General features: G+C 40.7%; 1 protein-coding gene across 1 annotated transcript in view; it reads left to right on the forward strand.

Moving 5' to 3' along the window:
- Window positions 1-16,146, forward strand: part of FKBP15 (FK506 binding protein 15, 133kDa) — a gene marked incomplete at its 5' end in the record, with an annotated part of 24,166 nt that overhangs the window by 3,349 nt on the left and 4,671 nt on the right. The window contains 17 exon segments of the mRNA XM_009579343.1: window positions 353-451; window positions 928-1,077; window positions 2,062-2,130; window positions 3,471-3,614; window positions 4,075-4,220; window positions 4,698-4,746; window positions 5,406-5,525; window positions 5,788-5,887; window positions 6,633-6,736; window positions 8,296-8,389; window positions 9,216-9,325; window positions 9,734-9,844; window positions 10,521-10,615; window positions 11,308-11,410; window positions 14,915-15,086; window positions 15,595-15,731; window positions 16,060-16,146. Of these exon segments, the coding sequence (XP_009577638.1) occupies window positions 353-451; window positions 928-1,077; window positions 2,062-2,130; window positions 3,471-3,614; window positions 4,075-4,220; window positions 4,698-4,746; window positions 5,406-5,525; window positions 5,788-5,887; window positions 6,633-6,736; window positions 8,296-8,389; window positions 9,216-9,325; window positions 9,734-9,844; window positions 10,521-10,615; window positions 11,308-11,410; window positions 14,915-15,086; window positions 15,595-15,731; window positions 16,060-16,146 (1,890 nt within the window).

The following is a 16,146-nucleotide window of genomic DNA, read 5'->3' on the forward strand; positions in this document are numbered from 1 at the left end:
TAAATATAATCAATACTTATCAAAGGGAGATTACTTACACTTAAAAATCTCAGTATATTTTATAGAACATAGCTTCAAAGAAGCTTTCACCATCTTGTGAAAGCTGCAGCATCTATGAAGAACTTCATATTTTTCAAGTATTTGAGTTACCGTAATTCTTCCACAATAATGAGCACATAAATAAAAGCTAATTCTGAACTTGGGTAGTAATACAGCAGGATTCTTCCCCTGCTTAATTTCAGTAGCTCTTACTTTAAGCTTCTTTTTGATCTGTTTTTTTTTGCGTTTTTTTTTAATTTTAGTTGAGTGCATCTTTTCATGTATAACATAGGACTGATTTCCTTTCCCACAGGTTCAACCCAACAATTACAGTACGTTCTATGATGATCAGAGACAAAACTGGTCCATCATGTTTGAGTCAGAAAAGGCAGCAATGGATTTCAGTAAACAGGTAACTATTTATCCTGTGCGAGGTAGGACTTGCTGGCCTGTTTAGAACAACAGGCAAATCGAGATGTATCTCCGAGAGCCCCTTATTGCTGAAAGGTTCTAAGTCAGAGTTTTCCTTTTTCATTGAAGTTTAGCTTTGAGTATCTGCATGACTGTGATTGAGGCAGATCTGCAATGAGCCTGGCTGAGTTTTGTTCATTAGATGCAGGCCTCTTTGAGGCAGGGAGCCTGTTACTTCTCATGGGATTTCTAATCGAGATTCTCAAGTATTGTAAGACCAACGGTTCTGTAGAGCAGAGGGTATTTACTTATATAGCTCAGCAAAATTCAGCACAAGAAAAGATGGAATGCCTCCTAAGTGCATCTATAACCTGGGCTTGATCAGTACAGTAAGAAATGGATAGATCTGTAATGAGTCATAGTGGAACTTGCCACTCTTTTAATGGCCAGAGACATTGATAGGCTTTCCTTCGGCAGGTATGCATTGCCAAATGCAACAGCACCCCAGTGCTTGATTCAGTCCTCTACCAGGATCTCTCTCTTGGAGAAGGGCAGGGAGCAGAAGGAGGAGACTCTCTGGAGATTGCCTATACGGGTTGGCTGTTCCAGAACAACGGGCTTGGACAGGTAAAGACATTTTTGCTACCTCCTAATACTAAGTGAGGGTGATAGTCCCTGGAAGCAACCTGCCACATCTAGCATAGTATTGATGCTGATGTTAAAGGTATTTTTTCAGTCACTTATGGCACCATAAGTGAGGTCATGTGTTACCTGTAGAATAATAAGGGATTCCTTTACTGTTCAGGAGGAGGTGACTGAGATGCTTTTAACTTTCATAGGCATTCTCACACATTAATATTAATGAAAATGGTGAGAAGGGACAATGAGGCTAGCTATCCTCCTTTGGAAATGGCTTGAGGAAGTGATAAGAAGGGCCTTGTCTGACACAAAGCACATCTCCAAATGTTAGCAGAATGAGATTGCTTTTACATCCTCTACAGCTGTGTCCAATCCAGCTTGCTAATAAGCAAAAGAAATGCTTTGATGTTTCAAAGCATTACCTTTAAAACACCTTTGCTGATTTTACTATTAGCAAAATTCACAGCAAAAGGTTTTGCATTTGCATCCATCTGCAGTTGAGTCTTTTTGCTGTAAAAGAGGGCTTTCTGTTTTTCATCTTTAGGGGATTTTTTGTTTGTCTTGGTCTGTCTGGGATCCTTCTCTCTATGTACCAGAGCAGAGCTTACTTCTAATCGCCTGAAAGTGTTGTTCAGCTGCGTATGTCTTAGTTTTATGTACAAAACTTCTAGACAGTTTTTTGCTGTTGTGTAGTGTTTTACTTGGCCCAATCCTGTCCTGACCATCAAGCTCAAAGCAGTTTTAAAGTCTGAGTCTCCAGCTATTACTCACTTTAAGAAATTGTACTGTGCAATGGACTAGAAGCTCTGGCCATGCTCTGTCTTATGTCTGTTGAGAATTAATTTTGGAAGTAGCAGAATGGGAAATAGCACATAAGAGATTGTAAGCGTTTATGGAACGTGTAAAGTAGCGTTCAGAATCTTGAAACAGTTGGGAAATCCATGTATTTTGTGTTTTTGTTCAACTCTCTAGGTGTTTGACTCAAATGTTAACAAAGACAAGCTGTTGCGGCTAAAGCTGGGATCTGGAAGGGTCATCAAGGTAGAACTTCTGGCACTTTCATTATAATTGAACTCTCAAAGCTTTGAATTACTGAAGATCTTCAGGATTCATATATGCTATTTCTGTTACGTGTTTCATTTGGAAGAAAACAGTGACTCACTCAAACTTTTTCTTCTTAATTTGCACAGTATAGCCAAGTCTCCTTCTCAATGGCAGTGTTAAAAAGAAGTTGTCCTGTTCGATTAAAAGGAAGCTTCCTGTTTTCAAGAGCTGGGGTTTTGGGTTTTTTGTCTTTGTTTTTCTAGAAGTCACTTAATCCATTACCTTGTTCTCAGGGAACCCTATCTCTAAAGGAAGATTTCAATTTGAGAAGAACTTCAGATTCCTCCCCACTCATTCTGCCTCAGAAGCAGAGGATCAGATAGCTCTGATATAACACCTGGGAGAAGGGCATGGGAGGGTGAAGACAACTGACAAGTTTTAGGATGGTCTAGTAAAAGATACTGCCTAGAGTGGTTTTACCCTCTAAGGCAAATCCTGAGGGTTTTGACTGTAATAATTTTTCAGGTGGTGTGGTACTCCCTTATGTTATTCCATAAAATAAGGTTGTGAATCAGAGATGCTTCCATTACCTGAGTAATTCTCATGTGACCTGTTACAAGTTGTCCTTTACTGAAGATGCACTATTTTTCTACTTCTTTTTTTTTAACGTGTATCTTATTAATGTTGCCTGGGTGTAGTAGTCATCCTGTTAAATACTGGCATCCGTTTGACAGTTTGAATTGCGCTGATTTCTAAATCTCCTTTGCTACAACTGTTTTCTGTGGGTGCTTTGTAAATCCAGCCATAGCAATTCGGAAATGATCTCTCAATGACATGGAGTCCTGATCTTTCCCAGAATGCTGAGAGAGGTCGCCACTGTGTGCCCTGAAAGCCATCTGCAACTGCAGAATTTGTGCAGACAGCACAGCATGCAGTTCTTTTCTCCAGGATATCAGTATGATCTGTGATAGCTGCTTAAGTTACAATCTAAATCTTGAACCAGGTATCTGTAACCATACAGAGTCCTGGAAGCCTCCGGTCTTCATGCTAGAGATTGCTGTATCTGTTTGATTTCATTATGAACATGTCGGAAGCTGCATCTTTATTCTTAAGTTAATATTGCAATTTATAATTGGCCATTATGGCTTCTTGTAAGACAAATGTCTAGTACTGCAGACTGAAAATGAATAGGATTTTGCAAGAATCTCTCTATATGTGTTCTGGAAGCTTCTATAACTGGTGCGTGAAGCAGTCCTAATCAGTGTAATTAAAAGAAACTGTGATGTCATCGATCAATCTGTTCGCTTTCTCTTTTGTTGTGTCTCTGAAAACAAAAGGGCTGGGAAGAAGGAATGATGGGAATGAAGAAAGGAGGACGAAGATATCTCATTATTCCTCCGGCATGGGCCTATGGGGCTCAGGGAGTGGCTGGCCGTGTCCCTCCAGACTCAACTTTAGTTTTTGAGGTGGAAGTTAGGCGGGTGAGTATCTCCTGCCAAGCGTTTATTTTACATCTGCTTTGTGGCTGTTGGGTGGCAGCGTCTGTCTGCAAGGTGAAAACCTGCTGTTGGCATGAGAACTACAGCTCAGAAACTGTTATAAACCAAATACCTCAGGAAGTTCTGTATCTTTAATTAAAAAAAAAAACACCCACAAAACCCTAAACCCAAAAAATCCCTCTAGGCTGTTTACTAAGACATGTCTGTTCTAACTGTCTTGGGATCTTTTTGTTGTCTTATTTGTGAGTCACTTGGGAAAATGAAATACTCATAGTGAGGAATGACAGGATCTAAAGACTGAGCCTCTCCAGTTCTGAATCAGTTGTATGCTTTTACTTGAAGTGCATGAGCTTGACAAAGGAGTAGTCATCAAAAGTAAACAAAGCTGAAAACTTTTTTTGGGAACCCAGAAAAACATGGATTTTGTTACATGCTTTTTAAGGTGAAGTTGGTAAAGGAATGCTCTGGTTCGGATGGACAGAGTGTTAGTTCAAGGGATTCTCCTGCACCTTCTCCGGTACCCAATTCAGATGGCTTCTCTGCAGACACTGGTTTATTGCCTCCATCTACAATACCTCCAAAGCCTGGGTAAGAAGCAGCACAGTTAAAACAACTTGCTGTATTAAAACACGGCAGTGCACATAAACATCTGGCACAACGCTGCATTAACACATTTGGCAAATGTGGGTCCTCTGTGTGCCAACTTAGTGCCATCAGTGTGGCAGAGGAATGCTTGCTAACAAGACTTGCAGGAAATTTTCTTCTTGAATGCTGACTTCCAGATTTAAAGAAATTGAAATGGGCACAGATGAAAAGTAATTCCTCTACAGCATTACTGAGATCTAGTGTGATTAAGCTGTATGGGTACTGCTACCACAGCTTTCTCATTTCAGGCGGCTGTATAGTCATAAGTTGGTCTTAGGTAATGACTGATTTGTTTAATTGCAAATTTCACATTGTCATTTGTTGCTTAAATTAACCAAATGGATCAGTCATACTTTCTAGGGAGTTCAATTTCATCTTTGTTAATGTCCCATATCAACATACCCCTGTTTGTCTTTTCAGGGAGCCAGCTGTTCGGGCCAAGTCAAATTCCATCAGTGAACAGCTAGCGGTAAGTGGTGTTGTTTTTTTCCTAACTAATTTGAAGCCTTAAGTAGGGAAGCTTGGTTGATTTCACCTCTGCATTCAGTGTTGCTGAAGATAAAGTGAACATCATGCAAGCAAGGCACTCTCAAATGTTCACCTTACTAACAGCAGATTAGGGCCTTGTTTTTGCAGGGATTAGCAGAACATGAGGAACCTCAGTCCCAGTTCCTACTCTTAAATGCAAAGTTACCTTGACCATGTGGATACTTACAAGGCTAGTTGTCTTCTCAGATAAATGAACAAATTTAAAATGGATAACAAAGAGTAATTGGGACATTCAGTGTAAGTTTATATAGCTACATGAGAAGACTTTTTGCATGTGCTGCTAAGCAGCTTCCTTAATTCACACATTTTCTTCTGTATTTTGTGCAGGGATAGATACTCCATGTAATGACAGCAGTGTCATCCTAGAAGGAGAGTATATAAAGCAAGCCAAATTTACAAATCCACATGTTATCTTGTGTGCTTTAAAATTACTTTTTCACACAGTCATTGAAAAATTGGAAGAACCAGAATTACTAAGTCAGTGGTTTAGAAGAGTCTAATCCTGATAGATGTCTCTGTAATATCTGAAAAGCCTGCACTGAGAGACAAAGAAAGAGTAACTGCAAATATTTCTTTTAGAATCCAGATGTAGCAAAGGCAAAGCTAATTTCTCGGATGGCTAAAATGGGACAGCCCATGCTGCCTTTTCTTGCTGGGACAGCAGGTAGTCAACTTGACTCCAGTGACTCGGAAATAGAGGTACATCACCAATCACATAAGTGTGACTTTTTTTGATGTTTTTTCTACAGTGTGAATTTCTTAAAGTGGAGTCCATAGCAATAGCTCTCCCTTTGTACAGGGAAAGAATACTCTGTTTCTGTGGCAAAAGGGTTTAATGATTCCACTGTTCTTATCTAGTTCAATTGAGTTAACTGGATAACACTTAGTCTCAAGTGATCTTGGGTTCAAACTGTTCACTCATTCTTTAGCATTTGTTGTAATATGCAGAAGTTTTCTTTAGGATCCAAATACACTGCGGGGGACAACGCAACCAGTGGCTTCATCTTCCATGAGACCATCACAGCCAGCTCATGCGGTACTGCCCACAGTGTCAACACAAGGTAATATGCTGGTAAGCCTGGGGTTGGTATAGAGAAATTTCACTTCTTTGCAGTCTTCAAGTACAAGGTCTGTACAAATAGAGGATTCCTTTCAGGAACTGAAACTAGAACTGATAAAACTTCTAAAAACGCTTGCTGATCCAAAGGTAGACTAATTCATAAAGCACAAGACTGAAGTCCTTGGAGTATGTCTTCATTGTGATCTTGTGCACACATTACTGCTTGAGGAAGAGCAGCCACAGTGCACGAGCTGCTCTGTCATCGTGTGTGCTGGGGTGGCACTGAGATTTCTAGGACACATGATTTGTAAACGGAACTGTTACAAATCCTTTCCCAGTGAACAGAAGTTTTTTTGTTTGAAAATGATGGAAATAATAGCGATGGGTATCAGAGGGCTGGCCGCTCTGGAGTGGGCTTGACCTCTCTTCCCATGATGGAATAGTAATGTCAGCTGCTGGTCAGCTGAGCAGTCTTTAGAGTCAGTCTGGCGTCGGTAAACTTCAGAGCCACCTTTGTTTGAATGAAAAGAGGTTGTCTAAATGTAGCTAGAAGTGAAATTTCTGTGAAAGATGACTCTCTTCTTGACCTTTTATCTTGTTTGACTGGATTTAATTTTCACAAGGCTGCAGACAGGCTTGTGTTAAATTTTTGTCTATTTAGTGACTTTTTTGGCCATTTCACACTGAGTGAGTCAAATTATTTCTAGCTACTTTATGGCATGCTGAATTTCTTTCTTCCCTTTCAGTACCTCAAGCATCTGGTTCTACACCCCCGGTATCTTCTGCTGCTTTAATACCTGCAACGATCCAGCCCCATTCAGCCCTGCCTGGAGGAGCACAGGGTTTTCAGGTACCGGAATGAAATCAAGGAGAATCTTGGCACTTCTCTCCTTTCTAATAAGTCTTACTCTCTTCTCCATTGCTGGGAGCAGAGAATATAGCAGCATGTAAGGATGAGAATCCCAGGCTGCTTCTTGTGACTCTGCTTTGGCATTCTTAGGTTTCCATCACATGCCTCTTTGAATTTAATAAAAAGGGCTAATTTTCTGCCTGCTGATGGCTTCTTAAAATTGAACTAAGAATTAACCAGACTTTGTTTAATATCTGCTTTTGTAGTGGATAAAACAAAAGCTTCCAAGTACTTGTAGAGCAGATGAAAACAAAAGCATTTTAGTTGAAATTTTTCTTGGTCATGGTCTTTTTCTGTGAGAGCTCGTTTGCACGCTTAACATGTTTATGGGTCATGGTTTTTCATCCAGCAAAAGAATAATCCTTTTAAAAGGCTTGTAGTGCCGCTGCTGTAAAGTGACGCAATCTGCTTGCTAACAAGGAAACTTTGGGGGCTTAACACACAATGTATTTGCCACATCAGGAGTGAAGACTTAGTACAGAGCTATCGTACAAACAATTCTATGAAGTCTAAAACCAAGCTTATAACCCTATGGTTTCTGGTTATGTTCACTTAACCTATTTTCTGGAGCGTTTGGGAATCAAATAGTGGCCTATGCTGCATAGAAGCATTTTTATTTTTAAAGGGTCGAGGAAGAAAATACTTGATAATGAATACAAACACTATATGGTTTTTTTTTTTAAAAAAAAAAAAACCAACAACCAAAAAAATCCCCAAACAAACAAAAACCAAAAACCAAACCACGACCCTGGTGCATTGCTTTGGCATTGCATTTTTCTTGTATTGGAAAATGCAAGTTTCCAATACAGGAAGCTGTGGCAAGTTACAAGATAAAAAAGATAGGCTTTTCTGTTTGATGAAATAGAAACTAGTCATTAAAGTGAAGTTTTAATCTGACAGTGATTTTAATGTATTGTTTTGAAAGTTTGACCGTGATGTCCTGAATTCTTGTAGAAACTTGGCCCAGGTTGTACTGTAATCTTTTTTTCCTTGCCTGAGAGTGTAAATTAATATGAAAGAGGTACTCCTAGCATTTAATGCATTCTTCAGTCTGTTTAGCTGCTTCTGATGAGCACTGAGCAGTAAAGTTGCAGTCAAGTTGTGTTGCACTGTTTGACCCTTTCCTAGGAGTAGCCTTCTGTTCAAGTTAGCATAACTTCAGATTACTGCACATTCAGTAAGCTGCAGTGAGCTGTTCACATGCTGATCTTTGCCTCTCAAAACGTAAGGTAACATACTCTAACTTAAATTTCAGTGAAGAAGGTAACTTACTAAATTGTGGTAACTTGAACACGTATCTAAGCCTTGAAAGAAGAGCAGCTTTGGGTTTTTTCCCTTCACTATGACCATTTGTGTAATTTGACTTCCTGTTCCCTATTTCTGTTTTTTTTTCCTTTCCAAATATCATTGCTTTGGGGCTTAAGAAAACTTGAAAATCACTTAAGTATGGGGGGGGAAATATCAAAACATACTCTAATCTATTGAACTCGTTCTGCAAGGCATATCCAGGAATGGCATTTGCTTACACGCAAACTGCTGCATCTGCTTCTCAACTCCAGCCTGTAGGACAGATGTATCCCACACCTTACCAAGGTATGTTTGAAAAAAGTGCTTTTCAGCAGGCTGCAACACCTGCAGTAAACTGTTTATAATGATGATTTAAGTAGCAATGGTAGCATACACATACATATTCATCCTGTCTGTAATGCCGTGCTGTTTTACAAATTCTTATTTTTTGATACCAAATAGGGGCAAACATTTCACAATAAATATCCATCTTTTTCTTACCTTAAGGAACTTCGTGAAGTGTGAAAGGGGAGGGAATTTCTAGGTGTATTCCCAAGGCTGTATATTACTAGAGGTATTCTATAGCTGGTGCTTCCAGTTATAAATATAACTGTAGTAGTAAACAACTATCCTACCAGCCAGGGAAAGAATTTAAGTGTACATATAGGGGCCTTTACTAAGTGAGAGGACATAGCCCAAAAAAAGGGCGCAACCTAAGAAGGACTAAAGGCATTTAAAGAACCATTTAGGTAATCCCTGTTGGTGAAGACTTGAGTATAGCTGAACCTTTCTTGGAGCACGGTTTTTCAGTTCAAAGTTTCAAAAGCCAATCTCATTCCTATGGTTTGATTATACCTCTTCGTGTACTGTTCTAGCGTGTCTGGGGGCTTCCTTCTTGTTGACCTAAGTGCTGTCACGTGGCTCAAGAATTTCCTGTAGTCATAAACCTGCCTATTCATGTAATTTGGAAAATACCTACATTATTAGTTTTCGAGATACCATGTCACTTCTATTTCTGGGAAGAGAGTGGCTGTCCTATCTAGCAGGCTTCAAACTGCTAAGCATTGCTTTTGATATGTCTGTATGCAGGCATTTTCCCCTTGTGACTATAGATCTCTCCTTTCCATTCAAGCACCCGGGGATGTTACTTCCTTTTTGATGACAGAAGCTCGGCAGCATAACACTGAAATCCGACTGGCTGTTAGCAAAGTAGTAGATAAAATGGATCATCTGGCTGCCAAGGTAATGTATGGCATAGACAGGCTTGTTAATGACATTACTGCTATTTGCTCTCCAAATGTAGTTTGAGGAGTTGGCTTTATTTAAATACCTGCATTAAGTATGTAAGTGATGTACTAACTTAGTGAGAATTCTGATATTATCAGACCTTGAAGTGGTAGCAACTCAGCCACTATGAAAAAGCTAAGATTAGGCTTGGGGGAAGGTGCTGTCTCTTACTGCCTTAAATATCATGTGATGCATTGTGTTTGGAGAGATCCACTGCCCTTCAGGAGGTGTCACATTTGATACAGTAGTGTATACCCTACAGCTGATCAGGTGGAACAGTGAAATGGATCTTTGCAGATGTCTGACTCTTACCTACACCCATAAATCCATTTCATCTGACTTAAGAATGGCTTATCCCTGCAGGTGGAGGAGTTGAAGAAACAAAACTCTGGTAACAGCTCACTACTGCCTGGTATCTCCTCTGTTACTATGGAAGCCTCCATGATCATGAGCAATATCCAACGCATAATCCAGGTGAGCGTGGCCAGCCTTATCTGATTACTTTCACAAGGAACTGGAGCCCCCTGTGCTATTCCTAATGAGGATAGCTGTACTGGCTTGGCCCAAATGTCCATCTACCCATGTGTTCTATTTTTGTGTGGCCAGAAACAGCTGCCTAGGTAAGAGCATGAGATACACAATGACTTCCACCCCTCTCCCCCTGAAAAAAGCTCTTCTCAACAGTTTGTGGTTTGGGTACTTTCTGAGCCAGAGTTGATATATTGGTATTTAATAGGCCTTGGCAAAAGGTTCATGTGAGAGAAATTTCAGCCTCTTCTTAAACTATTATGGACTTAACCCACAGCATCCTGCAGAACAGAGTTTCACAGCTGAAGTACCGCGTTGCAAGAACCACGTACTTCTGTTTTGCACTACTTAGTCATATGCTTTGTAGTTTTTCTAGGCAGCAGCCTTACAATCTTGGGGTTTGTGGGTGAAAAGGTCAACCAGACACAATATTCTCTAGAATGTGGTTTGGCAACCACTGTCCCATGCCAGGATTCTTGCTAAATGTAACATGGTGCCTTCCTGTGATGTTACCACAGAAGGTGATAAGTCTCATCACTGTACTGCATCTGTACAAAACAAAGGTTTAGGTACTGCAAGGAAGTCCGAGTAAGATGAATATTCATGCTGGGCTATGCTTTAGGAGAATGAGAGACTGAAGCAAGAGATATTTGAGAAGAGCAGTCGGATTGAGGAGCAGAATGAGAAGATCAGCGAGTTGATTGAACAGAATCAGAGGTAAGGAGTGGGAGGGTACAGCCTCTCTGCATCTGCAAAGACTTTCTAGCTTACACTCGGTTAGGCATAACTGGGAGGGGTGTTCTTTAGGATAGAGACATGTTCTGATTTTTTTTTTTTTTTTTTTTTTTTAAGGCATTAAAAGTGTGGGGGTTTTCTCCTCTCTCTCTCTGCAGGGCATATCTCCAAAACTGTGGTTTACACATTCACGTTTACTGTGAAAGGGGGGAAAAAACCTTCATGCTGTCTTCTTTTGAGCACAGTTGCTCTGCTTCTGGGAGTTACTTTACTTTTGCTAGCTTTTTAGTAAGGTGGAAGAAATTGTAGGGGATGTGGTGTCCCTAATTCCACTGTTGGGTGTGTGTTCCATTCAGTTTAAGAAGGGGAGTAACTTGTTTAAGGAAGTGGCGGAGGTCAGGGGATATAAGGTTATCAAAACTCTTGACTATGTGATAGGAAAACTAGTTGTAAAGAGGTAAAGCACTTACCCAAACTGATATAATCTCTGCTGTGCCAGGCACACCCATTCCACCCTTTTGAGATCAGGCTCTTCCTAGTGCAGGACATCTTGCAAAATTGTCTGGGACTTGTCATGAAGAAAACTGCTTTGAAGTATCACCTTTTCTCTCTGAGCCTTTTGCTCCAAGTCATGTATTTACATAAATGCTCATGCAGTCTTCCCCTGTTCACAGATATGTCGAGCAAAGTAACTTGCTAATGGAGCAGAGGAACCATTCACTGCAAACAACAAATGAAAACACACAGGCAAGAGTGTTGCATGCAGAACAGGAGAAGGTAATGGTGACAATGAGCAGAGCCATAGACCTCTGGCTGCAGCCAGGAAAGGGGCTTGTTGTTGCACTAAAACATGCTGAAGCCTTGTTAGTCAAGGCTTAAGTCAGTTCTCTTACAAGACAACTGCAGTTCTGAACTTATGTTCTGAAAGCTGTTTTGAGAAACAGTTTGAATATTTTCATGGCTTTCATAACAAAAGCAGCACAGAGGATATAAACGTAGATCTTTATGCTGTCATAGTTTGAATATTCGTATCTTACAGGAAAGTGTCTGGTTTATTCTTAACTTTGTAGGTATATGGCCAACGTGTTGAGGAATTGTGTGTATCACAGGGCTTTGTCAGGTTGAAAATGTACTTCGTTTATCTAGTTGCACTGACAGTTTCAGAAGTTTTTTTTATTCCTTCTATTTAACTGACATAGAGTGAATGTAGCTATGAGAAAAATTATTTCCTACTAGAGTTTCTTCATTGCACTTTTTTTACAGGTTTTTTCATACTAATCAAAAGCTGGTTGCTTCTACCAATAATGTATTGTGCTTTGCTGAAAGGGGCTATTGGGAAATAGCTTTCAAACCAGTTAAATGCACTTATGCATGGCTGCATATCCTGAAATGTCCACTCATGACAACCTAGCCTAGGTAGGCTAGCTTTGAGGTCTGTAATTGCATGGTCTCTTCTATGCTTTCTCAAGCACTGGCCTCTTAAATTACACCAATTTCAGTCTTGCACCATGCTCCCCTGCTGAGTTGTGTATCTCTCCAATTCAAATGTGAGATGATAAATGCTTGCTCTGCATGAGAACCATAACTCGGTGCACCTAAAAATGACAGAAACTGCAGCTTTCCAAAGCATGGTAGCAAGTATGCTAAAGAATAGAGCAATATATGGCTGATAATTGTATGAGCAGACAATGAAGGAGAGCTGTATTTTTCCACTGAGAGCCCAGGTCATGTACCCATAATATGTAGGGAGTGTGAGAGATTATAACCAGGAATAAGTCAAATTGAAATAATAAATAAAATTCTTTTCTGTCAGTGAGCACAACATCCAGCTTGTGTAATAACTAATTAGGGGAGGAAGCATCTTTTGGAAGTATAAGATACGATCTTCAGGAATCTTTTGGGCCTCATCTTCAATAGGACTCCACTTGATTCAGCAGACACTGCCTAGGTGATTACACTATTACATGAATAAACTTCAGACTAAGACCAGAAAAGCCATGACTTGCACTGGAGAAGATTTACCCTAGTTTTGTGAGAGTATTGACTGTAAATATGAAGGCTGATATTCCTTCCTCTTCCTTTTATCTAATCTAGCTTGCTTTGTGACTGCAGTTGCTGAGATCACTATGGACAGAGTCAGGGAAGAGAATTTTAAGCTATTTTATCTATTCTTTACTTAAAAATAGGGACTCGCTATTTATTTTGTGATACAGGCTAGGCATCTGTACCCAGGATCACTGAGAAGAGGTATTAGCAGCTTGCTGCTTTTGGGTTATAGATCTTCGACCCTGGCAGAGCACAGCACAGCTTTAGATGAAGGCTTCGCGTACCGTAACGATAAGTAATACCCCACGCTCTCCAGTGCAGTGAAATGGTAGTCACCTGTAGGACCGCTCCTACATCTGTGGTGTGTAATATATACCTTTACCTTCTTTCTTTTTAAGCCAGCCTTCACTACCTTTTTCTGTCTAAGCTTTTACAGTTCTTGGAATAATTTAAAGACTTCTCTGGCATGCCTTAGGCTCCTGTAATGAAGCATTTTGCTTTTCTGATGATAATTAATGCCTCTGTCTTTCAAGTTGTGTTCTTAACTCTTCCTGTTTCCTGTCACTGCTTTCTCTTCCTAGCACATGCTGCCAGTGGATCGGGGCTGGGACCAGGTGAGGCAGTGTGTCTGCTGACTGTGTAGGTGATAGATAATTGTGCCCTAGATAGTGCCAGTCCAGCTTCCTCTTGAACTAGCTAGAAGCTGATTGGCATTAAAAGAATTGCTTCAGATCTTGAATTAGCATGGATCTTCAACTTGAAAAGGACCTTTATAACTGGCAGTGTAGTCACTGGCCCCCTCTTTCTTGGGGAGCCCTTTCAAAGAACTTTGTCACATTGCTGCTCATTTCACCTCCCCCGTGGGAGAAATAGGACATGATCATATAATTGTCAGAGCAGATACAGATCACGTAAGATTCTTGGTACCTGAAAGCTGGAGGCTGGAGCTGAGCTAGTATAGATATGAAGCATTCATGCAGAAACTTAAGTCTAGTAACAGTTCCTGGCATAGGATTTCCTTTTTAATTTTCTTTATTTGCTATTAAAGACAAAGGCAAGTGTTAAAATAACCTTCAGATATGCCATGGGGTTTTGTTTTGGTTTTAGCATGCTAAGAGTTAGTATCTTGAACTGCAGTGAGACTTTCATGGAAACCTAAGAGGAAAGCAGATCTGGCTTTAGCCAGTCTCTGCTGAAATGCTGCCTCCGCTTTAAAATTAATGGTGACCCTCAAGGTCAGCGCATATTCATCCTCACCATAGTTGGAACAATTTTGCTCACAGCTCTTCTCTGCCAGAAGGTGGTGGTCCTAGTCTGAAGAGAAATGCTTCAGTTCTCTTATGGGGACAGAGCAGAGAGAAACTCCAGTTCTCCTGAACTTATCAGTTACAAGAATGTGAAATCCTTTTGGGCATCTGAATGTAGGCGTTGATATAGAAGCTGTTTAGGTATTCCCAGCAGCAAGTGAGGCTTTCTGATGGCTGTAGTTCTGTCTTTGCAGAGCATCCTTTGAATTTTGTGTGTCATGCAACAAGATTGGGAATGTGACTTTGTGCCTTTGTCTTGGTGCCTTGAGCCTCTCCTAGCATATTGTTTACAAGTTGTCTAACAAGCTGTATTAGTACCTGGTTTTACATGAGTCACTGACTTTGAGCAATACTAAATCTAAACAGGTCAACAAATTACTGTGAGAACTATGCTCCAAAATGACAGCCTTGCCTGTGCAGGCACCTCAGGGTGACTATGTGCTGTGTGCTCTGGAGGGAGGGTGCTCTTTTGGCTGGAACAAGCCTATATTTTTTGTGTTTTTGCAGTGATTTGTAAGCTTATTGAAGATAGTTAGATGTTGGAGCCCAGGCTTTCACCTGAATAAATGTTGTCATAGCCTGAAAACTTTGAGCAAAGCTAGCAGGCACTGGTACGAATCTTAAAAACATGTTTAAGCTTTTCAGGAAAACTCACCGAGTTGAACTAATGTGATGAGGTTGTTGGTGGCCTTGTGCAACTTTCTAGTCAGTCTGGACAGGTTACAGCCAAACGACTCACAGTAACATGGCAAAAAAGTTATCATTACCTCTTCAATTTGGAGATGTCTGTGAGGTGCTGGATTCCAGCACTTTCCCAAAAAGGTCTCCAGTACCTTATCAATTCTTCCTGTGAGAACAGTTCTGGTGCCTCCTCATGCTCACATATCCTTCTTTTTCTCCCTTTTCCCTGCTCCGTTTTGTGATACAGGCCAAAGTTGCAGAGGAGTTAGCAGCTGCCACAGCACAGGTTTCCCAGCTGCAGCTGGAGCTGACTGCCCACCAGAAGAAGGAAATGGACCTGCGGAAACAGCTGTCTGCTGCCCTGCAGGAGGCAGAGCGACATGAGATGCAGCTCAACAAACTGCAAGCACAGTTAGCAGGTAAGACTTCTCGTGCCTGTTCCATGAGAGCTCCTTTATGTCATTCTTTTTCTTCTTTTATAAGTCATAGGTTTTTCCTTTCTTCTGGGGTATCTACGCCTGCTTTCCCTTGGATCAGTCATAAGGGTATCAAAGAAGGATATTGATGCACTGAAATGTCTGAAGGGTATGTGCATCCTTGCTACCAGTAAAAGGAAAGCGGGCCGAATCAATGAACAAAATCATCCTGTTACAGGGATGCCTTCTGTACAAGCAATTACCGTCTAACATCTTGTAGAGGAACCAGAGATTGAAAAGTTAAGTGGTTGAAAAGTTAAGATAAAAGCTGAGGTATAAGCATTGCCATTTCACAGAAGCAGCTCTTGATAAATTCTAGTTCCCACTGTAGGTGCAAGCCATGTTGTTGATTTAATTGTGCAAGAGACGCTGTTCCTTCCCATCAGCCCCTAAATGCGCTAACCTGAAATATATGTAGCGCTGAAACCCGCAGTAAAGTGTATTTTTGCAGAGCTCCAAGAAGCCTCTGAGGACACTCAGACTAGATTCAAAGCTGAGAAGCAGAGCCGCAAACAGCTGGATATGAAGATTATAGCATTGGAAGAAGAGCTAACGGATCTAAGAGCAGAAAAGGAGACTCTTGAAAGGGTATGTCCAAGTGCTAGCATTGCGGAGAGATGCTGCGGGTTTCAGCTGTTGCTGAAATTTAACCCAACGTGCTTGTGAATATGGAAGTTAGGTGAATCTTGACTCATCTGCAGGCAAGGATCCTTGTACTGGTGGATCCTTTGTGCTTATCTGAATTCTTTTTTTTAATATGTTAAGCAGTAATATGCTAACCTTCCTACCTATAAAATAAATCTCAGCTTGATTGTAGAGTGGTAAGATTCTCTGCTCAAGGAAGCTCTTTGTACGCGAGGAAGAAAAGCTACTTTGGTGCAGTCCGGCGTATTCTAAGACCTGTTCTGTATTGCAGAATCTTGCAGAGAGGAAGAAGAAATCCCTCTCAGAGAGAGCTCAGGCAGAGGAAGAGATGGAAGAAATACGCAAATCATATCAGCAG

Source organism: Fulmarus glacialis, unplaced genomic scaffold (genome assembly GCF_000690835.1).
Source record: "Fulmarus glacialis isolate BGI_N327 unplaced genomic scaffold, ASM69083v1 scaffold22076, whole genome shotgun sequence".
NCBI classification, from domain to species: Eukaryota; Metazoa; Chordata; class Aves; order Procellariiformes; family Procellariidae; genus Fulmarus; species Fulmarus glacialis.